Below are 27,152 nucleotides of genomic sequence, written 5' to 3' on the forward strand. Positions count from 1 at the left end.
CTACGTCTGGGATGAACTCTCCCAGCACAAATTTCTAGTCGACATGGGTACAGAAGTTAATGTCCTTCCTCCTTCAGGCTTTGACACCCGTACCAGCAGTGAGGTCCAGTGCTCACAGTGGTGAATAACAGTTCAATTCATATGTAAAGCGCATAGACTTTATCCCTGAAATTTTGTGACAATAAGTTCACATGGAAGTTCATTCTTGCTGCTGTGTCCTGCTGTTGCTGGGTGCCAACCTCCTCAGAGCTTACTTACTGATGGTGGACTTAAAAGGGCGCCGGTTGGTGAACACAACAGTATTCCACACTTTCAGCCTTGGAAAAGCCAAATTACCTGCCCTGCACCTGGACACCATGGTGTACTCAAACAACAAATTCGCCAAACTTCTTGCAGTTTTCAGACCTTGTCACTCCCCAGTTCTCCACTGCCACACACAAACATGGCATCGCACACCACATCCCACTCAAGGACCTCCTCTACATGCCAGAACCTGATGCCTGCCGCCTGACAAGTTGCGGCTTGCAAAACAAGAGTTCCACAAAATGTAGGAACTTGGAATCATACGCTGGTCTGATAGCCTGTGGGCTTCCCTGCTTCATATGGTGCCCAAAACCATGGGAGGCTGGAGACCTTGCAGGGATTAAAGGTGTCTCAATGATGCTACCACTGCAGACTGCTACCCTGTGGCCCACATACAGGACTTTACAACTAATCTTCATGGGGCCAAGATATTTTCTAAAATTGAACTGGTGCGTGGGTACCTGTAAACCTGGAGGATGTGCCCAAGACTACCATCATAATACCGTTCGGCCTCTTCGAATTTTTGAGAATGCCTCTTGGGCAAAATCTTTTCAGTGACTAATGGATGCAGTGGGCGTGGCATGAACTTCCTTTTCGTATACTTGGACGACATACTCATCACCAGCTACTCCCACAAGGAGCACCTGGAGCATCTGTGTTTACTCTGCCGCCACCTACAGGAGTTTGGACTAACTGTGCCCCTGCCATGTGTAAATTCAGGCAGTCCTCTATCGAATTATTGGGACATCAGATCAGTAGCCGGGGTGTCGTTTCATTGCCTAGCAAGGTGGAAGCCATCCTTAAGCTCGTGAGATCTGATACCATCAAAGGATTCCCAGAATTTGTGGGGATGGTCAATTTCATTTGTCGCTTTCTACCCTCTGCAGCTCATATTATGAAACCTCTCTTTGACCTCATGTCCAGTGATGCCAAAGAACTCGAATGAATAGAGGAGATGATGGTAGCATTCCAGCAGACCAAAGATGCCCTAGCAAAGGCAACATTGCTGGTCCATCCACAAATGGATGCACCAACTGCCTTGATGATAGACACATCCAATGCAGCAGTAAGTGGGGTCTTGATACAGTACACCAATGGACAAAGGAAGCATCTATTGTTTTTAGTAGGCACCTCTGCCCTCCCAAAATGAAATACAGCACATTAGATAGGGAACTGCTGGTGGTATACCTAGCAGTCAGACATTTCCGCTATTTTTTGGAAGGCGGGGACTTCACTGTTTTTACTGATAACAAACCACTAAGGTTCACCTTTGCAAAGGTATCAGATCCTTGGTCAGCCAGCCAGCAACACCACCTAACTTACATATCTGAATTTTCTACCAGAATTAAACATATCTCCGGTAAAAGTAATATGGTGGCTGATCCCCTGTCCCACACATTCATTCAAGCAGTACGTGCTCTCTCTCCAGGTATAGACTATATGGTGCTCACCAAAGCTCAGAGCCAGGACGACGAACTTTCAGCTTATAGAACTGCTGTCTTGAGCATGCAACTCAAGGATGTAGCCTTTGGGCTGCAAGGTAATACTCTCCTGTGCGATGTTTCCACAGGTCAGCCTCGTCCTATCGTCCCTGCTGCGTGGAGATGTTGCATTTTCCATACCATTCCTGGACTGTCCCACCCCTCCATTAGAGCGATGGTCCATCTGATAGCCAATAAGTTTGTATGGCATGGGCTCAAAAAGCAGGTCACGAACTGGGCAAAGACATGCACGGGCTGCCAACCTGCAGAAGTACAAAGGCACGTGAAGGTGCTGCTTCAGCCTTTCCAGCCACTGTAGCACAGATTTGACCACGTGTATGTCAACATAGTCTGCCCGCTTCCGGTCTCACGAGGGTCTAGGTACCTGTTAACGGTCATTGACGGATTCACTAGGTGACCAGAGGCAGTTCCTATGATGGAGTCATCGACTGATTCATACACCAGAGCTTTTATTTCTGCCTGGGTATCTTGGTTCAGCCTACCCACACACATCACCACTGACAGTTTGCCTTCGCACTCTGGTATGTTTTGTTGTGACTGCTGGGAATACAGCTCCACCACACAACAGCCTCCACCCACAGTCGAATGGCCTAGTGGAGCAGTTCCATAGGCACATGAAGGCTGCACTGAAGGCCTGCCTCCAGGGACCTAATTGGGTGGACGAGCTGCCCTGGATCCTTCCAGGAATAGGAATAGCATCCAAGGAGGATCTCAACTCCTAATCGGCCGAGTTGGTTTCTAGAGCCCCGCTCATTGTACCCGGGAAGTTTGTGCCCACAGCACATGAACAGGAGGTGCCAATGACTGATATCTTAGGCAGACTGCGGGAGTGGCTTGGAAAATTGGCTCCAGTTCCCACTTCAAGGCATGGACCAATGACACCCTTCATCCCAAAGTAACTCTGGGACTGTGTTTGTGTTTGAGCGTAGAGGTGGACGTGGGCCAACCTTACAGAGGCCATTTGTGGGCCCTTTCAGAGAGCTATGAAACAATTGTACAACTTGTGTACTGGACATTGGGGGGCATTCAGAGATATTTACGATTGACTGACCAAACCCCGCTAATCTCATCCTTGATCGGCCCTTGCCACGACCCCAATGCGAAGGCACAAGGATGACCACCCAAGAGCAATGGACAGTAATGCCACCAGAGGTTTAGCCTCCTATCGCTTATTCTGGGGGGGTGGGGTGGAGGGGGCGCGCATGTAGCGGCTTACCAGAGGCTTAATCGAACCAGCTTGGAAGGTTCCGAGTCACATCACAAAGCGATGATGCAATTTAAGGAGTTTTAAAAAGCTATGTGTGACTGTTTGAATAAATTACTTTTACTGAGTTTTGACTCGACTATGTCTGATTATTTTCTGGTTCTTCATTTTGCACTGTGACACAGTTGCTACAATGTCAAGATGGAACAATGGAATTAATGGGCATTTGCCCAATTTTTTTTCCAGTAGAATGGATGAATGTGATACAAGATATTCTGGGATTAAATCTGAGGAGAAGATAGACTGGATCTAGTTGCACTAGAACAAAAAATTTAGAAACTTGTTTTAAGTATGAAATTGAAGAGGGGAACTTAAGTATGTAATAATGAGCATTTTAATGAACATTTCTCTTAATGTAGGTAATGTTATGTTAAAGGAGAAGGCAACATTCACACAACATAACCTATAAACAGCAATGAAATATTGATCAAAATAACCTGTCATTGAAAGATAATAGTTCTCTCAATTTGGGACTGACTGCATTCGTCATGAATTCAATTTATGATTAAACAGTTGAGGAGAGATTAAAAACTGGCAAAAGCAATCAGCATCTGCACAGAGCTGGGAAAGGGCAAAAAATAAATTAGTTTTATGTTGCAGAAAGGATGATGGATATTGGATGGACAGATAGAAAAGGAGCACATATCACCATCTAATTGACCATAGGACCTTCAGAATTCACTTTCACAGTCTTGAGCTTACCCTGGAATAAAGTGAAGCATGAACGTCTGCAGACGCTGTGATTGTAGTAAAAACGTAGAATTGCTGGAGGAACACCCCATATTCTCCATTACATCCACATCTGACATGGCCCCCTCAGCCCCCATGCACAGCAAGGATATGAATCTCCTTGTCCTCACCTACCATCCCAACAGCCTCTGTGTACAATGTATCCTCCTCTGCCATTTCCACCACCACTAGACACACATTCCCTCTCCTCCCCCCTCTACCTTCCACAGGGACCGCTACTTCCATGATTCTCTGGTTCCCTCATTCCTTCCCACTTTGTACCTATTCCTGTCATTGCAGAAAAAGCTACATGTGTGCCCACACCTCGTGCCTCACCACCATTTGGGGCTCCATACAGTCCTTCCTAGTGAAATAACACTTCACTTGTGAACCTTTAGGGGTCATCTACTGCATCCAGTGCTAACGTTGTGGATTGCTCTACATCAGAAAGACTGGACACAGACTGGCAGATTGCTCTGTTGAGCACCACAGCTCTATCTACTACAATAGCATTGATCTCCCACTGGCCACCCATTTCATTTTCCTATCCCATTCCCTTGCTGACTTGTCTGCCCTGGCCTCATGCACTGCCATACTGAGACCACCCACAAATTAGAAGAACAACACCTCATCTTCCTTCTGGACACCCTCTAACCAGATGACGTTAACATTGACTTTTCCGGTTTCTGTTAAATCCCCCCCGGCCACCTTCTTACCCTGTCACCTTTCCCCCAGCTCTGTCTCTCTCCTTCTCTTCCCTTTTCCATCTGTCTCCTTTCACAGGACAAATATCAATTCTTATCTCTCCTCTCCTCATATCCATTTAACATCTTTTGTTGGCCTGGACTCATCCCCCTGCCAATCTTCAGTCTTTATTCTGACACCTTCCTGTTTTTTGCTTATTTCTTTAAGAAGGGCTCAGGCCCGAAACATCCAGGAATATAGTATATCTTTACCTCCTATGGACGCTGCAAGACTGCCTGAGTTCGTCCAGCATTTCCATGTGTTTTTATTGTCCTGGAATAAATGTCTCCTTTGATTGATCTATCCCTTCCACATTTTTTTGCAGCTGAAAACTACATTCTTGATCACTTAAAAAAAACTGCAGATGTTGGAAATCCAAACTAATCTGTCGAAACTAATCTGATAAAGGGTCTTCAAACGAAATCATTAACTCAGTTTCTCTTCCAACAGATGCAGACTGAGCATTTTCTGTTTTATTTCTGTTTTCCAGCACCTGCAGTTTTCTTAATGTTCACATGAAAAGAGAGTTTAGCCACGACTATTTCATCTTGGATAAATATATGTTAGCATCAGTGACTATTTTTTTTCAAAAAAACATTATTATTTTTGCAGATCCAAAAGGAAGATTCATCAGGATTCATGTCAACTAAGCTTCAATATAATCAGAAAAAAAACAGTTTTAAAAACATTTTTTAGCAGTTTTTTTTAATCTTCAAGTAATTATTTTAATAGAGGATTAACATTCTGGGAACTCTTGAGAGAAGGGGAAGAAAACTATTGATAATTTCAGATTCTTACAATCTTCAAGCATGAAAACTGTTGGATGGAAAATGATGGGAATAGGCTTCTATTTAATAGATTTCTCTGCAAACAGGACATGTTGAAAATTGCACATCTGAAATGACCTTCTGTGGAAAAATTCTTCAGGAGACACTGATTTTAATATTTAATTTTACCAGATAATTTGATCCCTCCAGTGCACGGAGACCTTGAGTTTGATGCACAAGAGTTTAAAGCTGAGTCCTGGAGTCTTGCAGTTGATCTTGCATTCAGCAGTAAGCAGCAGAAAAATCTGATAAAGAGACAGGATGTGATATATGGTGAGTGCACTGGTTACCCCTCCATAAATCTTCATCCGCGAAGCCAAGCCAAAGAAAGAAAAGAAAACTGGTTTTACAATGTGGTCCCAATTGATTCAGCAGAGTTGTTTAACCTTTTGTTATTTCTTCCTGTGGAATAAAGTGAAACATGAACGTCAGCAGACATTGGAATAAATGGTGGGTACTATATGGAGCTTTCAGTATTTTACAAAAAAAAATATAAAATTGTCCAAAGCAGTTTCCCCTTCATTTTTCAAATTGAGAATTATTGAGTAATTAGGACCAAACTAACTAGGAAAAGCTATTTCATCGATTGACATAATTTTGTTGTACTAGTTCTGTCATAAAAGCATCAAAGGATATTTTACCACAAGAACATGCTGGCTAGATTATTCTAAATATCATTGGATTTTAATAAATAAATATTTTTTTATACCCAATAAATTTTCTCTTAATTATTTTATTCATATCTTGTAGTCCAGCTTACATTATTTATTTTAAAAAATCTTAGTATACCTTGGTCTTCCATCACTTGATATTTCATTGAAACTATTCTGCTACTTCCGAATTTGAAATAGAAGTTGAAAATTCGAGAAGAGAGCTAGCAATATATTTGGTTCTATGGACATATTAACAGTATTGCCAGTATTCCAACTTGTCACTAAAATGATACAGCAGTGCAAATCATTGCTGTTGGCTATCTGACCCAAACATAGGCCATATATAATGTGTGTGCAAGAGAGTGTGTATGAATATTGATAGGTATATGTGATCCCAATTATTAGTGTGTAATTTGAGTCCTTTGTCTTAAACTCTGAAGTATTTCTTTTTCACTTTCAGAACTGATGCAGACAGAGATACACCACATTCAGACTCTGGAGATAATGTCTGAAATTTATAGGAAGGGCATGAAGGAGGAACTGCAATTAGATCACCACACCATTGACAAGATATTTCCCTCTTTGGATGAGCTCTTAGAAATTCACAAACGCTTTTTCTTCTGCTTGAAAGAGAGACGACGGGAGTCTTTCCAGGAGGATAGTGAAAGGAATTTTTTAATTAATAGGATTGGAGATATCCTTTTACAACAGGTAACAAGGATAAATGGAGCAGAAATGTTTTGATAATATGTCATAGAATGTGGTAGATTTGAAGGAGTATCTAGATTTCAAGATCTGATTTTAAATAAAATATGCAGAAGTTTTAGTTCCAATTAGGCTGAAGAAACTAGATGAGTGAAAAGTTAATGTGACCCAAGTTATGTAATTATCCCATAATTGTTAGACAATAACCTATTTTGATATAAAGCATAGAATGGGAGATGCAATCAGTGAGTGGGCTAGATAGCTTAGAGTTTGTAAAAATGTGTGCAGGATTGCTTTTTGCATCAATATGTTGAGATGCCCACTAGAGAGGGGGCAGTGTTAGATCTACTGTTGGGGAATGAAATAGGACAGGTAACAGAGGTGTGCATTGGGGAACACTTCGGATCCAGTGATCATGGTACCATTAGTTCCAGCTTAATTATGGAAAGGGATAGGTCTGGTCTGAAGATAAAGGTCTTTGAATGGGGGAAAGCCAGGTTTGAAGAAATGAGAAGGGATTTGCAGGGAGTAGTTTGGGCTGATCTTTTTTCTGGAAAGAATTGGAGAGAATTTAAAGTTGAGATTTTGAGAATGCAGAATCTTTATGTTCCTGTCAGGTCAAAAGGCAAGGCAAATGTTCAAGGGAGCCATGGTTTTCTAGAGAGATTAGGAAGTTGGTTCGGGATAAGAGGGAGCCCTACGTTAAATACAAGAAGCAAAAGATTGATGAGATGTTTGAATGATACATAGATTGTAGAAAGAACCTTAAGAGGGAAATTAGAAAGGCAAAAAGAAAGTACAAGGGGTCTATAGCAAATAGGGTGAAAGCAAATCCAAAGGGTTTTTACAAATATGTGAACAGCAAAAGGAAAGTTAAGGATAGAATACGTCCACTGGAAAATCAGAGTGGAGGAATCATATGAGATGGGGGAGATATTGAATAAATTCTTCTTGTTAGTGTTCACGAGGGAAAGAGGATAAGTGGAGCCAAAAGTGTTAGTTATGGAAAAGATAGGGATTAGTAAAGAGGGGATTTTAGAATTTCTGGGGTATATAAAGCTAGATAAGTCTCCTGGTCCTGATGGGATTTTTCTTAAGGGAAATCAAGGAGGAAATAGCGAAGGCTCTGAAAGTGATTTTTCAACGGTCACTGGAAGAGAGTGTGGTGCCGCGGGATTGGCAGGTTGCAAACGTGGTTCTGTTGTTTAAAAAGGGTGCAAGGTGTAGGCCAAGCAACTATAGGCCAGTAGGTTTGACATTGGTGGTGGGGAAACTAATGAAAGGAATTCTTAGGGATAATATGTATAAATATCTGGAAAAGCAGGGATTGGTCAGAGACATCCAACATGGGTTTGTGAGGGGAAAGTTGTATTTGACGAATCTTGTTGAATTTTTTGAAGAGGTGACCAGAAAGGTTGATGAAGGTAGAGCAGGTGATGTGGTCTATTTGGATTTTAGTAAGGCTTTCGATAAGGTTCCATATGAAAGGTTAGGGGGGAAGGTTCAGTCTCTTGGGATTAATATAGAGATAGTCATGTGGCTGGAAGATAGGTACCAGAGAGTCATGGTGGATAACTATCTGTCAGGATGGAGGCCGGTGATGAGTGGTGTGCCTCAGGGATCGGTGTTGGGTTCTTTGTTGTTAATCATTTATATTAATGATTTGGATGACAGGGTGGTAAATTGGGTGAATAAATATGCAGATGATACAATTCATGGACTACAGAAGGATTTGGATTGTATGGAAAGGTGGACTGAATGGTGGCAGATGGAGTTTAATGTAGATAAGTGTGAGGTGCTTCATTTTGGAAAGAATAACCAAAATAGGACATATGCAATGAAGGGAAAGGCATTGAGGAATACAGAGGGATCTTGGAATAATGGTTCAGCATTCCTTGAAGGTGGATACCCATGTGGTGAAGAAGGCTTTTGGTATGCTGGCCTTTATAAATCATAGCATAGAATATAGGAGCTGATGGTGATGTTGGGACTGTTTAAGGCATTGGTGAGGCCAAGTTTGGAGTATTGTGTGCAGTTCTCATCTCCAAATTATAGGAAGGATATAAACAAGGTTGAGGGGTGCAAAGAAGGTTTACAAAAATGTTGCCTGGATTGCAGTATCTTGAATACGGAAAAAGATTGAGTAGACTGGGACTTTATTCATTGGAGCGTAGAAGGTTGAGAGGGGATTTGATAGAGGTATTTAAAATTATGAAGGGAATAGACAGAGTAGATGTGAATAGGCTTTTTCCCCTGAGGGTAGGGGAGATTGGAACAAGGGGTCATAAGTTAAGGGTTAGTGGGCAAAACTTTAGGAGTAATATAAGAGGATGCTTCTTCACTCAGAGCATGGTGGCTGAGTGGAATGATCTTGAAGAGGGAGTGGCGGCAGGGTCAATTCTGTCATTTAAGAGGGGGTTAGATGAGTACATGGATGTGAGGGGGTTGGAGGGTTATGGGCATGGAAGTGGGTAGGTGGAACTAGTGGAGTTTCACGTAAATCGGTGCAGACTCGAAGGGCTGATATGGCCTGTTTCCGTACTGTAAATTGTTATATGGTTATATATTTTAGCAGAGCAATTACTAAAGCCACCAGCCCAAGGTAAATCCTGCAAGGTCCTCCAACCTAAACTTAATTCAGGTTTAAAATTTTGGCCTGTGGCACTCTGAGGAGCTGAAGTAAATCACTGGCACCACACCAATGGTCATTAAAGACTGTTTTTATTCAAATTCAGCGTGCCCCTTTAAGGGCAGCATGAGCTCAGTCACCTGGTGCATTGTGACTTCATAATCGCTGCCCAGGGCACGCGCTGGAAGGGATGCTGGAGTCGAGAAGAAAACCCTGATGACGCCATCTCCTAATGGCTGCACTGCCACGTGGCGATACAAACGGGGCCGGATCACCATTAGGCTGTGTGCCGCCACAGGCCATTTATTTCATTTATAGAATTTTAAGTTGGGACAATCCCACAACAGAAGTTGTAAATCAATAGCAAGACTTTAAAATGAACAGCATTAGAACTTAGGTTTATTAATTACCACTAAAATAAATATAGTGATTTTTGTATGCAGCAGGATGTGGTTTGAGATATCTAATGCCCTCATGACCCATAATTGGGTATCTTGCTGCTTTGTTGAATCACGAGTTCCAACAAAACAATTTATTTCCCCTTCGCCTGCCTGACTGTGACAAAATTCAAAACATTTCATTCTGTGTGAAATTCTGTTTTATTTTCTGATAGGCGTGTGAAGAAATGATGTATATAATAATGAAAGTCAATTTTCTTTCCAGTAATATGAAGGGCAAGAACCATGCTTTGATTTCATTGTTTGAAATATGTTTAATTTCCATATCCTAGATGAATGACCTCCTTATTTGACCATAATCACTCTTTAGTTTACAGATGAAAACGCCAACAAGTTGAAACAAACCTATGGTGATTTTTGCGGTCATCATAAGGAGGCAGTCAGTTTCTTTAAAGAACTGCAACAACAAAACAAGAAATTCCAGCAATTTATCAGGGTACATATTCATTTATCAATATTCTCTTCAAGATATTGTCATGTTGTAAAAGCAAAACATCAACGCATCTTGTATTTCTTTTTCCTTTATATAGCAACAGAGCAATAACTTGCAAGTTCGACGCCTTGGTGTCCCTGAATGTATATTATTGGTGACACAACGAATCACCAAGTACCCTGTCCTGCTTGAACGATTACTGCAATACACAGAAGGTAAATTTTAGGCCGGTCATTGGATACTGTTTTACAAAACTCTAGGTTCCTACATGATGTCCATGTCTGCTTCTCAGAAGCATTTAATTGTGAAAAGGGTCTGAGTTGTCTGGAGATTGATTATTACGTGTGCAAATTACCTTGTTCGATTTTATTTTTGCCACATTTTGTTAGTTAGAAATCCCATGCACAGTACAAAAAGTTTTAACAAAAGATGGTAACAAAGATAATAATGCAATTCTGGAGCAAATTATGGTAATTTAAGTAAATGTAGATCCTCCTCACATTTGATTCAATTGACCACTTGACATTTAAATTTAAACATTTAGCACGGTAGCAGGCCCAAGCTGCCCAAATACACCCTATTTTGAAGGGTGGGAGGAAACTGGAGCACCTGGAGGAAACCCACACAGACATTCTAACCCGGGCTCTTGGTGTTGCGCTAACCAATTTTCCCCTGCAACCGCTGCAACCGTGTCTGCCTGTCCCGCATCGGACTTGTCAGCCACAAACGAGCCTGCAGCTGACGTGGACATTTACCCCCTCCATAAATCTTCATCCGCGAAGCCAAGCCAAAGAAAGAAAGAACCACTACACTAGCCGTGCCATTCCATTTTGCTGAAGAGCAGATAAGACATATCAGAAACTGCTGTTTAAGCTCCCGATTCAAATGGTGGTTGGGGTTTGATTTTGGCCTTGTGCACTTCTTGAAAAGATCAAGTCACATGTCGCTCCTAATTATTATTTCCATTGAGTGCACCAGTGGTGGATATCAGCGATAAATGTAAATTGCTTGTGCTTTCTCTTTGCAATTGCTCTTCTGGGTATATTTTCTATGATTGAGATTGGAGCTTTGCTGGCTAAAATCAGCATTTATTCCCCATACATAATGGCCCTTGAGGAGATGGTACTGAGCTGCTTATATTAGTGTTGTTTTTGAAAGCTTTTACTGGTTCATAAACATTGCTTTCCTGCTGACGTGTGCAATATTAGGCAGGGTGCTTGCAACTATCAATAATTAGGTAGCAGCAAGTTGGCACACTGTTTGCATTTGAAACCATAACCACAGGTTATTACAATGCTCAGTGATCCCCATTTTTGATAGCTACTATTACATGTCTCAGTCTTGTTAGAATTGAGAGTGAACAGAATCAGTATTTGCTTGGAAATGACATTTCAAGAGCAAATGATTGTGGGTATGTGTGGAAAATAACACACGTTAATGTATATGGTGCTCCAGGCTCGGGAAAAATGCTTTCCTTAGTGTTTGTATTTATCTGTTTTACATTCAAGGTGCACTGACCCTTGCAGGATAGATGCAAAGTGCAAGCAAAAATGAGTGTAGGATTGCTAATGTAAAAATTGGTCTAGTACCAGCTTGTGGCCATACTTGGCGTGTGGGCTTGTGCACCGGAATGTTGCAGAATGTGAAAGATCATTATCGTTAATTTTGGCCCTTTAGACTTGGCAGTCAGAGCAAATGTAGCACGTTTATTTCAGCCCTGGCACAAACACAAGACTTAGCCAAATGCAAATGGCATAATTAATGTTGCTCTCCACATGTGAGAACTGTATGATGGTTGTATTGTAAGTCCATGGGAAACATAGAACATAAAACATTATAGCACAGTACAGGCCATTTAGCCTCTGTTGTGCTACCGACATAAACCTACTCAATAAACAAAATCCTCTATTTTTCCTGCATTGATGTTCCTGTCTAAGAGCCTTTTAAATATACCTATTGAACCAACCTCCACCACCACCCTTTGCAATATATTCCAGGCACCCACTACTCTCTTTGGAAAAAAAATACTTACCACTAATTTCTTTCCTGAACTTTTCTGCCATCACCTGACATCATTTTTTGTAACAGAAGCTAGATTGAAGGTTCCAGCATTTCTTTCTGCTGAGAATCCACATTTGTGAATCGGTTTCCAGTTGCATTACAAATTAGATCATTCAAGTTTTGTGAAGAACTTGCAGATGAAATAAATTGTTGCTTGTAGCCACGACACCATGACCAGATGACCTACCGTATATACTCGTGTAATTGTTGATGCCATGTAATAGTCGACCCCCTTTTTTGGGCCCTGACCGCCTGTCCATCCAAGCTCCCAGTGCGCCAATTACCTTCCCATTCGAGCTCCTGACACCTTGACCGTCTGCCCATCTGTGCTCACAATGACAAGACCACCTGCCAATCTTAGCTCCTGATGCCCCAACCATGGATCCTTTCCCAGGCTACCTCCCTACCGGAGCTCCTGATGCCCTGACTGTGGATCCTCACCTCAGCTGCCAGTCCATCCATGCTCCTGACTGCCTGTCCATCCGAGCTCCTGATGCCATGACCGCCTACCCATCCATGTAGGATGATCCTCAACCCGACCACCTGCCCATCGTTGTTCCTGACACCCCTACCAATGATTCTCTCTTAGGCCCCGGCTGCCCATTCAAGCTCCCAATGCTCCGACCATGGATCCTCGCCCCAGTGCCAATGCCTGGATTGCCTGCCCATCCAATCTCCCGACGATTACACGAGCATATAGATTTCAGATTTGTTATCAGATTGCATACATGACATCACATATAACCCTGAGATTCTTTTTTCTGCGGAAGAGAATGACCACTTACTGGTTATGCAAAAAAATTGTACTCAACATACACATGTAAACAAATAAATAAAGGTAAACAGATAAACTACAATATCGAGAGAATTTTAAAAATCAATAAATGCACAAGTAAGAGTCCTTAAACGAGTCCCTGATTGAGTTTCGTGTTGTGGAGACTGATGGTGGAGGGGGAGCAGCTGTTCCTGAACCTGGTGGTGTGAGTCTTGATGGTATCAGCGAGAACAGAGCATGTCCTGGGTGGTGTGGATCCCTGAGGATTGCTGCTGTTCTATGATGGCAGTGTTCCCTGTAGATGTTCTTGATGGTGGGGAGGATTTTGCCTGTGATGTCCTGGGCTAGTCCTCTACCTTTTGGAAGGCTGTAGTAACGACATTACTTTGACTCAGCCAATAATGCTATTCTAGAAATTAGACCCATACCCAAAAGAGGCTGCAATCCCCATCTACTGTGTTACACACCAGTGTTCCAGGATTGTGCCAGGAGTTGACCTTGTCTTTGTGATGACGTCTGGTGACCAGAGTTTGGTTCTTTGGGCCATAAGCTCAGGTGGTAGGCAGAAACTGAGAGGATGGGAGAAAATTCTGAAAGGAAGCTGGTAGCAACCTGCAAGCTTATTGTGGCAGTGAGAGAAGTCATCCTGCTACTGCAAGCTCCACAGTCACAGTGGTTAGGATAAACCTGTGGAAGACAGGCAGCCTGTCTAATGAGCTGGAATGCTGACATGACTGTCAAATCCTTGAGAGTTCTCATTCTAATTATTGTCACCAGTGAGATACAGAGAGATGTCATTACAAATGTTTTGAACAGAGCCAAACCATAATTATTCTGTTCTCATTTGCACGTGAAAATAAATTAATGAAGGTTCCATCCCTTTTTAAGAACTGTAACCAATATGGAGGACTAGACACTTTCAATGTTGATAATGTTTGACATGCTGTCCCCTGTTTAAAAAAACCCGTAAAATATATTTTTAAATTTAGAAATGCCACATAGTAGCAGGCCCTTCTGGCCCAAGATCCCATGCTGCCCAAACGCCCCAATTAACCTACAACCCCTGTATGATTTGAAAGGTGGGAGGAAACCAGAGTACCTGGAGGGAACCCATGCATATATAGGGAGAATGTACAAACACCTTACGGACAGTGCCGGAAACGAAAACGAGTCGCTGGCGCTGTAATAGTGTTGCGCTAACTCATGACTTTAAGGTGTAAAGTTAAAAAAAAATGATTCAGTGAGTAAAATTCAGACATACATTTTTCTCCTGCTTATAAAGGGATTTTACAGCTATGGGCCTGAACAAAAGTAATAGACTGAAATGTTGTTGTATTGCTATTCCCAGAAGAGACGGAAGAGAATGAGGATGTGACTAGATCTCTTGCCATGATAAAGGATGTAATAGTATCAGTAGATACAAAGGTCAACAAATATGAGAAAGAGCAAAAACTACTGGACATTTTAAGTAAGTTTGAAAGTAAAACGTATGCCAAGTTGAAGAATGGTCGTTCATTCAGGAAGCAAGACCTTGTTAGCCGAGACAGAGAGCTGCAGCATGAAGGTTCAATGTATTGGAAGACAGCTACAGGACGATTAAAAGGTAAAATAGCAGTGATTCACAACTCTGCATTTCCATTCTGCAAGATGTTTTAAAAATTTAAGTCTAACGTGGTGAAAAATATATCAGTAAAAAGCATTTGATACCTATCATTCAGTTTTAGTGAAACATCACACAACTGTATTCAATCCACCTTGTCCTCGCTCTTGCAAATTTGCAGTTGGAAATGTCACCTCCTGTGTCCAAGCCCAGAAGCACCACATGATACTGGTTTTTCAGGTGGTGTTGCCCCCCGATTTTCAGTAAGAATGCAGGAGCTGAGGATAATTTCATTAACTGGATGCTTAAAACTGGCCAAGAGAGGGAGAAGGGAAAACTGAGTAAAGAAAAACAGAGATGGCACAGTTCCCATATTTTAAGTGTTGTCGCTTCATTTCAGATATCACTGCTCTTCTCCTTACTGATGTGATAATTTTCCTGCAGGACAAAGACCAAAAGTATGCTTTTGCCACTGTGGTAAGTTTAACTTGGTTTATCTCGACCATTTGAAAACTGACTTTATCATTGGAAATCGGAAAGTTCCTGTGGAAATTATTTTCAGTTCAGTTCTTGCAGGTTCTTTCTTGTGCTGATTCATAATAAACTTTAACGATGTGTTAAATTGTCATGCTCCTTGATGATGTTAATCTTATTCTCCCCGACTAGATTATATATAAATGAGTGATTTGTTCAGTGGACATTATGACATTAATCAGATAGGATATGAGCCCTAAGTTAACGGAATTCCTTGCTGTTGGAACAAAATAATGCAACTACTCTTATTCAAAGCATCAATGGCTTGTTACTGTTATTATAAGTAAAACTAAGAGCGTTCTAGCAGTCTCTCAATTCCACCTCAGGGCATATTGCATTCTGCTCTTCTGTTTTTCTACATTGATTGGTTCCACACAATTCTCCATCCTTTTGGCTGAAATCTTGCCTCTCTGTTGTTCAAAGAAGAACAACTTGAAACCAAACCTTCTGCTGCTTGCCCTCTCTTTTTCACAATTCTTATGCCCTCTCTTCAAAAATCTGCAGCCAGCTGCTCAGCTACAATATGATTAGGGATAGTCAACATGGCTTTGTGTGAGGTGGATCATGTTTAACCAAACTTATAGAATTTTTCCAGGAGATTAACAGGAAAGTTGATGAAGGAAAGGCTGTGGATGTTGTCTACATGGACTTCAGTAAGGCCTTTGACAAGATCCCACATGGGTTCAGACGTTAGGTAAGAAGCGATCTGAATTCGACAATGGTTGGACAGGAGAAACCAGAGAGTGGTGGTGGATTATTGCTTCTCAGACTGAGACCTGTGGCTCGTAGTGTGCCTCAGGGATTGGTGTTGGGACTATTGCTGCTTGTTAACTATATCAATGATCTGGATGATAATGTGGTCAATTGGATCAGCAAGTCTGCAAATGACACTGAGATTGGAGGAGCTGTGGAGTGTGAGGAGGGTTTTCAAAACTTGCAGGGGGATCTAGACCAGCTGAAAAAATGGGCTGAAAAATGGCAGATGGAATTTAATGCAGACAAGTGCGAGGTGTTACATTTTATAAGGACTAACCAAGAAAAAACATATACAGTAAGTGGTAGGGCACTGAGGAGTGTGGTAGAACAGGGGAATCTGGGAATACAGATACATAATTCTCTGAAAGTGACATCACAGATGGATAGGTTTGTAAAGAGAGTTTTTGGCATTTTAACCTTCATGGATCAAAGTATTGAGTATAAGAGTTGGGATTTTATGGTAAAGTTGTATAAGACATCATTAAGGCCACATTTGGAGTATTGTGTACAGTTTTGATCAACTAACTATAAGGAAGATATCAATGAGATAGAAAGAGTGCAGAGAAGATTTTCTAGGATGTTGCCCAGACTTCAGTTACAGGGAAAGGTTAAACAAGTTAGAAATCTATTCCTTGGACCATAGAAGAATGAGGAATTCAATAGAGGAATTTAAAATTATGAGGGGCATAGACAGAGTAAATATAGATTTTTTTTTCCACTGAAGGTAGGTGAGATACAAACCAGAGGACATGGGTTAAGAGTTTAGGGGGAACATGAGAGGGACCTTCTTTACACAGAGTGTAAAGTGAACGAGCTGCCAGCTGAATGGTGATTTTGTGGGCTCAATTTTAGCAATTTTTAAGAAAGATTTGGACAGATACATGGATGGGAGAGATATGGAGGGCTATGGACTGGGTGCAGATCAGTGGGACTTGGCAAAAAAAATGGTTCGGCACAGATTAGAAGCGGCCTGTTACTGTGTTGTAATGTTATATGGTTTTATGTGCACTCACACAAATCATCTCTGTTACATTGATCTGACTTTTATTTGCTGCCTCTTTATTGAGTCATAGCTTCCTTTAGTTAAAGAGTTGGAGACCAGAGCTCTGATTCTCAGTCCTGACATTACTTTATCTTCTTCATACTCATGTCATCCCATTTATTGTTCCAATCAAGTTCAAGACATTTTTCTTGTATTTGGAAAGGCATGTTTAGATTAGGGAGAATCAAAATGGCTTTGGGCAGGGCAGATCATATCTTACGAATTTGTTTGAGCTTTTTGAGGAGGTGACAAAGATGGTTGATGATAGTAGGGGCAGTGAATTTTGTCTGCATGGATATTTGTAAGGCATTTGACAATGTCCCTCCTGGAAGGTCAACTCAGAAGGTAAAGATGCAAAGAATTCATAGTTTGGATACAGAATTGGCTGGCCCATAGAAGACAGAGGGCAGTAGTAGATGGATATTATCAGGGCTGAAGGGCTGAGACCAATGGTGTTCTGCAGGGATTCGTGTTGGGACCCTTATTGTTTGTGACATATATCAATGACTTGGATGTAAAAGTATGTGGGTGGGTTAATAACTTGGCAAATGACACAGAGATTGGTGGAGTTGTGGACAGTATAGAGGGCAAGCAAAGGATATCGATAAGTTACAGGTATAGGCAGAGAAATGGCAGTTTAATTTGTGATCTGTGGTTCTTTGGGAGGTCAACTGTACTGTAAAGTATACAGTTAATGGAAGGACTCTTAACAGCACTGATGTCCAGAGTTCTGGGTTCAGGTTCATAGCTTCCTAAAAGTGGTAATGCAAGTAGATAGGGTAGTAAAGAAGATGCATAGTATGTTTACCTTTATTGGTTGTGACATTATTATAACAGTAAGGAAGTCATATTGCAGCTATATAAAACTTTGGTTTGGCTACACAAAGTATTATGTGCAATTCCGCTCAGCCCTTTATAGGAAAGATGTGAACACTTTGGAAAGGGAATAACAGAGATTTACCAGGATGCTGCCTAGTTGAGAGGGCACGAGATATGGGAGAGGATGAACAAACTTGGCTTGCTTTCTCTGGAATTTCAGAAGCTGAGGGAGACCTGATAGAGGCTTCATAAATGATGAGAAGCAAAGATAAGGTAGAAACTTTTCTAACTAGAGGGCATGCAATTAAGAAGGGGGTGGGGGTAGTTTAGAGGAAATGTGTGGGGCAAGTGTTTTACACAAAGAGTGATGGGAAACTGGAATGGCCTGTTGAATGCAGTATGGAAGCAGATACAATAGTAGCATTTAAGAGCTAGATAGACACATGAATATAAAGAAAAATGCAAGCAGCAGAGTCTTAGTTTAATTTGGCATCATGTTCACTGCAGACGTAGTGGTCCGAAAAGCCTGTTCCTATGCTATACTGTTCTGTGCACACAAAAGTGCTGGAGAAACTCAGCAATTGCATAGTGCCGGAGGAAGAAAATCTAGATAACCAATGTTTCAAGCCTGAGCCCTTCGTTAAGGTATAAGCAAAAAGCAGGCAGGCTTGAATGAAAAGGTAGAGGGAGGAGCATTGGCCAACAGCCAAGAAGTCATAGTTGGTCATGGATAGGGAGGCAGGAGGAAAAAGTTGAGAATTGACCAGGGGAGGGGATAGCTCTGTGAATGCAGGGCTGCAAGGAAGGAGACAGAGGGATAGGGAAAGAGAGATAGACAAGAGTAGGGGAACTGGTAGAAAGGAGACATAGGGATAGGGAATGAGAAAAAAGATGGGCGGGAGGAGAGAGGATTAATAGAAACCGTAAAAGTCGATGTTAATGCCTTCAGGTTGGAGGATGCCCAGACAGAATATGAGCTGTTGTCCTTCCAGTTTGCAGGTGGTCTCAGTTGGGCAGTGCATGAGACATGGACAGATAAGTCGGCATGGGAATGGGCTGGATAATTGAAATGGGTTGCTACTGGGAGATCCTTGTTATTAAAGCAAAGTGAAAGTGTTCAACAAAGCGATCTCCAAGCCTATGTGCCGTTGCTCTGATGTAGAGGAATTCACAATAGGAGTGCTGGATGCAGTAGATGACCCCTGCAAATTCACAAGTGCAGTGTTGCTTCACTTGGAAGGAATGTTTGGGGCCCAAAAAGGTGGTGAGGGAGGAAGTCTGGGCGCAGTGCAAACTTTTCTGAGGTCACAGTGGTAGGTACCAAGGGGCGATTGGAGGGAAGGGATAAGTGGACCAGGGAGTCCTGCAGAAAGCAGAAAGGATTTTTTGAGGTTACCAGGAAAGTTGATGAAGGAAAGGCTGTGGATGTTGTCTACATGGACTTTAGTCAGGCCTTTAACAAGATCCTATAAGGGAGCTTAGTCAGAAAGGTTCATTTGCTTAGTATTCACGGTGAGGTAGTAAAATGGATTCGACATTAGGTTTATGGGAAAACCAGAGAATGGTAGGGGATGATTGGATCTCAGATTGGAGGCCTCCCTCAGGGATCAGTGCTGGGACCATTGTTATTGATAAAGTGGTAAATTAAATCAGCAAGTATCCAGGTGAAACAAAGATTGGAGGTGCAGTGGACAGTGAGGAAGGCTTTCAAAGCTTTGCAGAGGGATCTGGACCAGCTGGATAAGTGGGCTGAAAACGGCAGATGGAATTTAATGTCAACAAGTATGAGGTGTTGCATTTTGGAAGGACAAATCAAGGTAGGATACACGCGGTAAATGATAGGGCACTAAGGAGTGAGGGAGAGCACATCACATTCTCTGTCTCCTTGCCACCTCTACATTCACAGAGCTCCCCCCCTTACCTGATCAATCCTCAGCTTTTCTCTCCTGCTCTCCTATCAGTGTCCACCTGTGGCCTCTTGCCTGTTGGTCTGTGCTCCTCCCGCTACTTCCTTTCTCCTCCAGCCTTTTTATTCATTCACTTGCCTGTTTTTTATCATACCTCGATGAAGGGCTCAGGCCCAAAACTTTGGGTGTGTATTTTTACCTCTTTTGAACACCGCGGGTCCTGCATTTCTCCAGCACTTTTGTGCATTTACTACAATCACAGTGTCTGCAGACTCTCCTGCTTCACTGCAATGCTCCAAGTTCTTTGTAAGAACCTTGACATCCTTTTGACCTTGAACTGGTCCTTCAAACTTCATATTCCTTCCTATTATACTTCTGCATTCAAAATCTCTGCTCTTATCTTGGTCCTCTCTGCCGAAATGCTTGTGGTTACTTTTGCCACTTCCAGACTGAATTGTTTGGGTAGCAGAATGTAATTTATTTATTAAATTCACTTATTTGCGCTTTCTTCGCATAATTTTAGGACCATGGCATTCTTACGAATAAGCTAAATTACATTACAGTTTTCCTTTTTGTTTATTCATCTGTCTTTTTCAATTGTTCATATCAGGACCAGAAGCCTGCAGTTATTTTATTGCAGAAATTAATTGTCCGTGAAGTTGCAAATGAGGAACGAGGAATGTTCTTGATCAGTGCTTCATCTGCTGGACCTGAAATGTATGAAATGCATACAAACTCAAAGGAGGATAGGAATAATTGGATGAGACTTATCAGAATGGCAGTAGAGAGGTACAGTAACGTGCACTATTTCACTATTTGGACAGTTGAATTTCTGCCTTAAATTAGGCACATCTTATCTCGTGGAAGACCTTTTCCTTTGAGCACTGAACATGAACTGCAAGTCTAATCAGAATTAATAATAAATATACTGTTTTTGTGCTTGTAGGATTCTTCTCCAGTTCTTTGCTGTCAGTGGCTCTCTTCAGTGGTCTGAACATCTCACTTTATGAGAGTTGATTCACAATGCCCCACATCTGCTTATCCCATGGCATTCAGATTAGCACTCACACAAGATGCAGAAAAGAAACTCTTGTTTTTTATGCTTGTGTTTCTCATTCTCTCTGATGATAGGCTGTGTGAAATTTATTCCAAATTATTCAGAGGATTGATTTTCTGCCAGATAACACAGAGCATAATTATATTTGGGCAAACAATGAAAGCTGGAGGAACTCAATGGGTCAAGCAACATTGATGGAAAGAAATGGAGAGTATTGGCCTATTTTTCTCCATTCAGTGCCCTCCATAATGTTTGGGACAGACACTTTTTCCCTTATTTGCCTTTGTGCATCACAGTTTTAAATTTGTAATCAAAAAATTCACATGTAATTAATGAGCACATTCCAACTTTTATTCAAGCTTATTTGTATACATTTTGGTTTGACCATGTAGAAATTACTGCACTTTTCCCCTCATTTCAAGGCACTATAATGTTTGCATCATTTGGCTTCTCAGGTGTTGTAAGTACTCAGGTATGCTTAATTGCTTCATTGGTGCAGGTGTAAGAGAGCTTCTCAGTTTTTGATCACCTTTGGAATCTGTTGTTGCCATTTTTTAACATGAGGACCAGAGTTGTGCCAGTGAAAGTCAAAGAAGACATTATGAGACTGAAAAAATAAGAATAAAAGAGTAAAAGACATCGCCCAAAACTTTGGATTACTGAAATCAACAGTTTGGAACATTATTAAGAAGAAAGAGCTCAGTAAATGCAGAGTGAGTGGTATTTCAAGGAAGACTTTCATTACTAATGACAGAAAAATCCTCATCATAAAATCCCCAAACATCTGTCCAAATGATCAGAAACACTCTTCAGGAGACAGGTGTGGCCATGTTGATGACTACTGTCCACAGGAGACTTCATGAACAGAAATACAGAGGCTACACAGTAAGGTTCAAACAATGGCAAAGGCAGTAAGCTTTGGATCTTGGGCAGTTCATTTATGTCTCCACACTTTGCTCTTGTCTTCACTCTAACACAGATTAATCTTGGTCTCCCTTGTCCACAAGCCATTTTTCCAGATCCTGGAGGCTCTTTCAAAGACTTCCTGGAAAACTGTAGTCTGGACATCCTTTCTATGGCTAACTAGTGGTCTGCATCTTGCAGTGTCGCCTCTGTATTTCTTTTCATGAAGTCTTCTGTAGACAGTAGTCATTGACACATCCATACCTTCCTCCTGAAGAGTGTTTCTAATCTGTCGGATATACATTCGGGGATTTTACTTCATTATGATGAGAATTCTTCTGTAATCAACAGTAGAGATCTTCCTTGAAATACTAGTCTCTATGCAATTACTGAGCTCTTTCTTCTTAATAATGTTCCAAACAGTTGATTTTGGTAATCCTAAGGTTTGGGCAATGTCTCTTCCTGTTTTATTCTTGTTTTTCAGTCTAATAATGTCTTCTTTGACTTTCACTGGCACAACTCTGGTCCTCATGTTAAAAAATGGCAACAACAGACTCCAAAGGTGATCAAAAACTGAGAACCAAGCCTAGCTCTCTTATACCTGCACCAATGAAGCAATTAAATATTCCTGAGTACTCACAAACACCTGAGAAGCCAAATGACCCAAACATTATGATGCCCTGAAATGAGGGGACTATGTATAAAAAGTGCTGTAATTTCTACATGGTCAAACCAAAATGTATACAAATAATCTTGAATAAAATTTGGAATGTGCTCTTTAATTATATGTGAATTGTTTGATTACAAATTTAAAACTGTGGAGCACAGGGTCAAATAAAGGAAAAAAAGTGTAATTGTCCAAAACATTATAGAGGGTACTGTATGCTGCCTGACCCATGGCTTTCTCTTGTTTGATTTAAATGGCAGTATAGTTACAAAGGAATAGCAGATGGAATTTAACTTGGACAAGTGAAAATGTAGGAATTACATGGTGAATGGTAGGACCTTGTGAGTATTATGGAACCAAGAGACGGGATGCAAGCACATAGTTACATAAAAGTGCTGATTCACATAGACAGAGAGGTGAAGAATGTGTTTGGCAATTGGGCAATGAGTATAGGAAAAGGGATGTCATGTAACAACTGTACAAGTCTGCATTTAGAATATTGTGTGCAGTTTTTGTTATCGTGATATTGGAAATATATCATTAAGCGGGAAATGGTGCAGAAGAGATTCAAAAGATTGTTATCAGATTGGTAGGCTTGAATTGAAAGGAGAGGCTGGGTAAGCTTGGAGTTCTCTCCCTGAAGCATAGGAGGCAAAAGGTGAGGGGGGGGATATGATAGAGGCTTATTAAATCACATGAGGCATTGATTTAGTTTTACATTACCCTGCCTTTTTCCCATGGCAGGGTAATGTAAAACTAAAAGACACAGATGTATGGTAATAGGGGAAAGATTTAAAAGGGACCTTGAGGCACCTTATTCAGAGGGTGGTGGGTATATGTAATGAGCTACCAGAGAAAGTAGTCGATGTGTGGACAGTTATGACATTTAGGTGACATCTAGACAAGTAAATGGATAGGAATGATTGAGAGGGACATGGGCCAAATAGTGAACAACTCTGATTATCCAAAATGGTCAGAACTGGGCCTATGTCGGATAAACGTTTTTTTTCGATAACTGATCATTTTTTAAAAGCAACCCAGTAGCAACAGCAAATCAATTGTATCAATGTTTAAACAACAACAAACAACAAGGGAATTAAGCATTAAAATAATGTTTCATTCTCTCCAAAAAAAAATGCTGGCCACAACACCTAGGCCAATCCCTGAGACCTCCCCATGCTGCCACCAATCCCCGGGAAGGCTTCTCAGGCCTGCGGAACACGCACTGGTAAGTTGGCGGGCTCCTGTCTCCCCAGAGGCTCATTCCAGCTAGGTCTGTTCCGGCTTCGTGTCTTGGTTCTCAATGTTGGATCACGACACAGACCCAATCTTTACCTGCGTACACACCACTTTCAACTCCCGCTGACAATCACTGACATCTTCCCATCAAGTTCCCACTCCTGCCAGGAGCCCAAGGACCCCGCTCCTGACCGGGAGCCCGAGTTCCCCGCTCCTGCCTGGGAGCCCAGTTTCCTTGATGACATTGGGACAAGGGATTCTTCCAACCGCTTGTGGCTGGGAGACAGTTTGAGAGGGAGAGTTGGACAGAAAAGTCAATAGGGGTAGGTAAAGAAGAAATACAAAGAGAGAGGGGAGGGAGTTACCTGAAACAAGGAACAATCGTCGCTCTAATTTCATGTCAGGTGAATATTTTTTCAACTTGTGAGGTCAGTTTGACTCTGAAAAAGTTTCAGATCAATGAGTATTTCTGATTTGTTTCCGATATCCTCATTTATCCAAAAAAATTTTTTTTGAATGGATAAATGAGGATTTCGGAGAATCTGATTTTGGAGAATGAGAGTTGTACTGTTCAGTCAATATGGACTAAGTTGGGACAAATTTCTATGACTTTTAAGATTTCATCAGCATCTGAAGTTTTTGTATTTCCCTTGTTAATATTCAACTGCAAATTCTCATCAAAATATGCCTACTTTGAAGAAGATTAACTGATCAGTTTTTTCCATGGATGTGGCCTGGCTGGCTGAGTTCCTTAAGCACAGTTTGCTTTATGCTTTGATTAGGTAGAATGGATTATGTTAATCTTGCAAGTGGCACTTTCCACCTGACTGATCTGCATAAGAGAGCAGATTTTCAAAAATAAACTACGGGCATTCAGTAGGGTCAAGCAGGACCTGTGGAGGGTTGGGGTTGGGGAAGTGGGGTGTGTGTGGAAAAAATGTCAGGTCAGGGGGAAAGCGGGAGAGGACAGATAGCTGGTATAAAGAGGAGGGGGAGGGATGAAGGAAAGGATCAAATGTTCCTTTTATTGTCACTTAATAATGCACCAAATAATGTAATGTCTGCCATAAGGCAAACCAAGTCACCATGATCATTGCCCAGCACCCAAAACAATATGAAAAAGAGAAGCATCTCTTCAGAGACACTGAATATCCATAGATTTGCCTCCGGTGCTCCATGATCAGCGTGTGCAGCAGATGAGGTGTGGATGTCTTGGTGGGGGAGCATTTTGTTGAGAGTGACTGTAATTCCCTTAGATTCAAACATAGCGATGGAAAAGGATATAAACAGTCAATCTGGAAAAGTGCTTTAACTGGGGAAGGGCTAGTTATGAAGAGATAAGGCAGGAACTAGTGAGAATTAAAATTTATTTTCATGAAATTTGGCGTTTTAAGACAGCATTATAGTTCAAGCATTTATATTATAACCAACTTACAACATTTCTATAAATTAAAAACAACAGTAGTACATGAAAAATAAGATGATAACTTTGGTTCATTGGTTATTCAGGAATCTGATGGCAGCGGGGAAGAAGCTGCCTTTGGGACATTGTACTTTTTCCCTGATGGTAGCAGAGTGAAGAGGGCATGGCCTTCGTGGTGGGGTGTTTTGAGGATAGAGGTTGCTTTTTTGCCAGATACCACCTCATGTAGATGTCCTCGATGGAGCGGTCTAGTGCCTGTGATGTTGCAGGCTTAGTTAACCCGTTGGAGTTTCTTCTTGTTCTGAGAGTTGGTACCTCCATACCAGGCAGTGATGCAAACAGTCAGAATGCTCTCCACGGTACACCTGTAGAAATTTTCGTGAGTTTTTGGTGACATATCAAATCTCCTCAGACATTTCACAAAGTATAGCTGCTGGTGAGCCTTCTTTGTGATTGCAACCACATGGAGACTCCAGGAGAGATCCTTGGAGATGGTGACATTCAGGAATTTGAAATTCTTGACCCTCTCCGCTAATGAGCCCTCGATGAGGCCTGGGTCATGTTCCCCTGACATCTTTCTGAAGTCCACAATCATCTGCTTGGTTTTGCTAACAATGAATACAAGGTTGTTGCTGTTCCCCATTCAATGAGGTGATCTATCTTCCTCCTGTATGCTTCCTCATTGAATAAATGAATAAATTGAAAGCATATGTTTAAGGGTGAAAGCATAGAAGTAATGTGGAGGAAGTTTAGGGACCACTTGTGCAGGGTTTAAGAGAGGTTTGTCCCACTGGGACAAGGAAAATATGGCAGGAAAAGGGAACTGTGGCTGACGAAACAGGTCAGGCAATGTCAAGAGGAAGAAGCAAGCATACATTAGATAGAGGAAGCAGATAACAGGAGGGGCTCATGAGAAGTATATGTAGCCAGGAAGGAGCTTTAGAAAGGATTTAGGAGAGCTCAAAGGGTGCACAAGAAGGCCTTGGCATGTAGGATTAAGGGCAACCCCAAGGTATGTTATGCTTATGTGAAGAATGGAAGGATGACAGGAATGAAGGTGGGGCCGCTAAAGAATAAGGGAGGCAACTTGCCTAGAGGCAGAGGAAATTGGGGAGGTCCTAAGTGAATACTTTGCACCAGTATTCACAAGATAAAAGAGCCTTGATCATGGTGAGGTGGAAATTGAACAAGGCTGTGTGCTGGACAATATGGAGATTAAGGAAGCAGAAGTGTTGGATCTTCTTAAAAAGCATTGAGATTGTTAAGTCCCCGGAGCCGGACACGATATACCTTAGACTTCTGTGGGAAGTGAGAAAAAAGATAACTGGGGCAATAGCTATGATCTTTGAATTCTCTGTAACGGCACTATGGTAGCACTACAACTCCCAGGAAGCATCGAACCAGCCATGTCATGTCAGTGCGTGATGATGTCAGCGTGTGTCGAGCGCATGATTCTGGTTTTTCAAAAGCTTGCGTGGGTGATGAAGAGTAAATCTGTTTGATTCACTCTGTGGTTATTTCGTCGTGTCCACTGCGATTCCAGTGGCCACAAATGGTGACCCCAATGAGTCCAAAAACATATTTTTGGACAAACATTGATTCTGTAGCCTTTGCTGTGTAGCTACCACCTTTCTGGACAGCTGAGCCTGAACTGTGGTTGCAACAGGCTGAATCACAATTTCACCTTCGCAAAGTCGAATTGGACACTATTCATTATTACTATCTAGTCTGTGCTCTGGACCAGGCCGTCGCTAAGAAGGTTGGCAACTTCCTACTGGATCCACCACATGCCAGCTAGTATGATACTTTAAAAGCACTTTATGTGTATATGGTAAGTCCCGTAGGGAAAGGGCAGCCAAGCTACTACATTTCGATGGGTTGGGAGACTGCGCCCTTTCAGAACTAATGGATAAAATGCTGTTCCTGGCAGTTGGCAATAGGCCCAATATGTTATTCGAGCAGCTCTTTTTAGAGCGAATGCCAGATGATGTTAAGCTTTTGTTATCCAGGTGTTCATATGAAGACCCAAGGACATTCTATGGCTGCTAAAAAGCACAGCAAGAAACGACAAGTCTGCACAACCAACCCCTCCAATATTGACCCTGAGTCACACTCTAGTGCT

General features: G+C 41.7%; 1 protein-coding gene and 1 long non-coding RNA gene across 11 annotated transcripts in view; one reads left to right on the plus strand and one right to left on the minus strand.

The window, feature by feature from the left end:
- The window catches only part of arhgef28a (Rho guanine nucleotide exchange factor (GEF) 28a), a 378,379-nt gene that overhangs the window by 259,231 nt on the left and 91,996 nt on the right, over nucleotides 1–27,152 (plus strand). For all 9 annotated transcript variants that reach the window (XM_069937151.1, XM_069937160.1, XM_069937184.1 and 6 more), the window contains 7 exons: nucleotides 5,502–5,642; nucleotides 6,483–6,733; nucleotides 10,125–10,250; nucleotides 10,345–10,462; nucleotides 14,432–14,686; nucleotides 15,084–15,160; nucleotides 20,352–20,530. In XM_069937151.1, the coding sequence (XP_069793252.1) occupies nucleotides 5,502–5,642; nucleotides 6,483–6,733; nucleotides 10,125–10,250; nucleotides 10,345–10,462; nucleotides 14,432–14,686; nucleotides 15,084–15,160; nucleotides 20,352–20,530 (1,147 nt within the window). The remainder of the gene's footprint in view (nucleotides 1–5,501; nucleotides 5,643–6,482; nucleotides 6,734–10,124; nucleotides 10,251–10,344; nucleotides 10,463–14,431; nucleotides 14,687–15,083; nucleotides 15,161–20,351; nucleotides 20,531–27,152) is intronic.
- LOC138763307 (uncharacterized) overlaps nucleotides 20,316–27,152 on the minus strand; it is a 104,484-nt gene continuing 97,647 nt past the window's right edge. For both annotated transcript variants that reach the window (XR_011357485.1, XR_011357484.1), the window contains one exon: nucleotides 20,316–20,451. This is a non-coding gene — a long non-coding RNA (uncharacterized lncRNA). The remainder of the gene's footprint in view (nucleotides 20,452–27,152) is intronic.

Source organism: Narcine bancroftii, chromosome 1 (assembly GCF_036971445.1).
Source record: "Narcine bancroftii isolate sNarBan1 chromosome 1, sNarBan1.hap1, whole genome shotgun sequence".
Lineage (NCBI taxonomy): Eukaryota > Metazoa > Chordata > Chondrichthyes > Torpediniformes > Narcinidae > Narcine > Narcine bancroftii.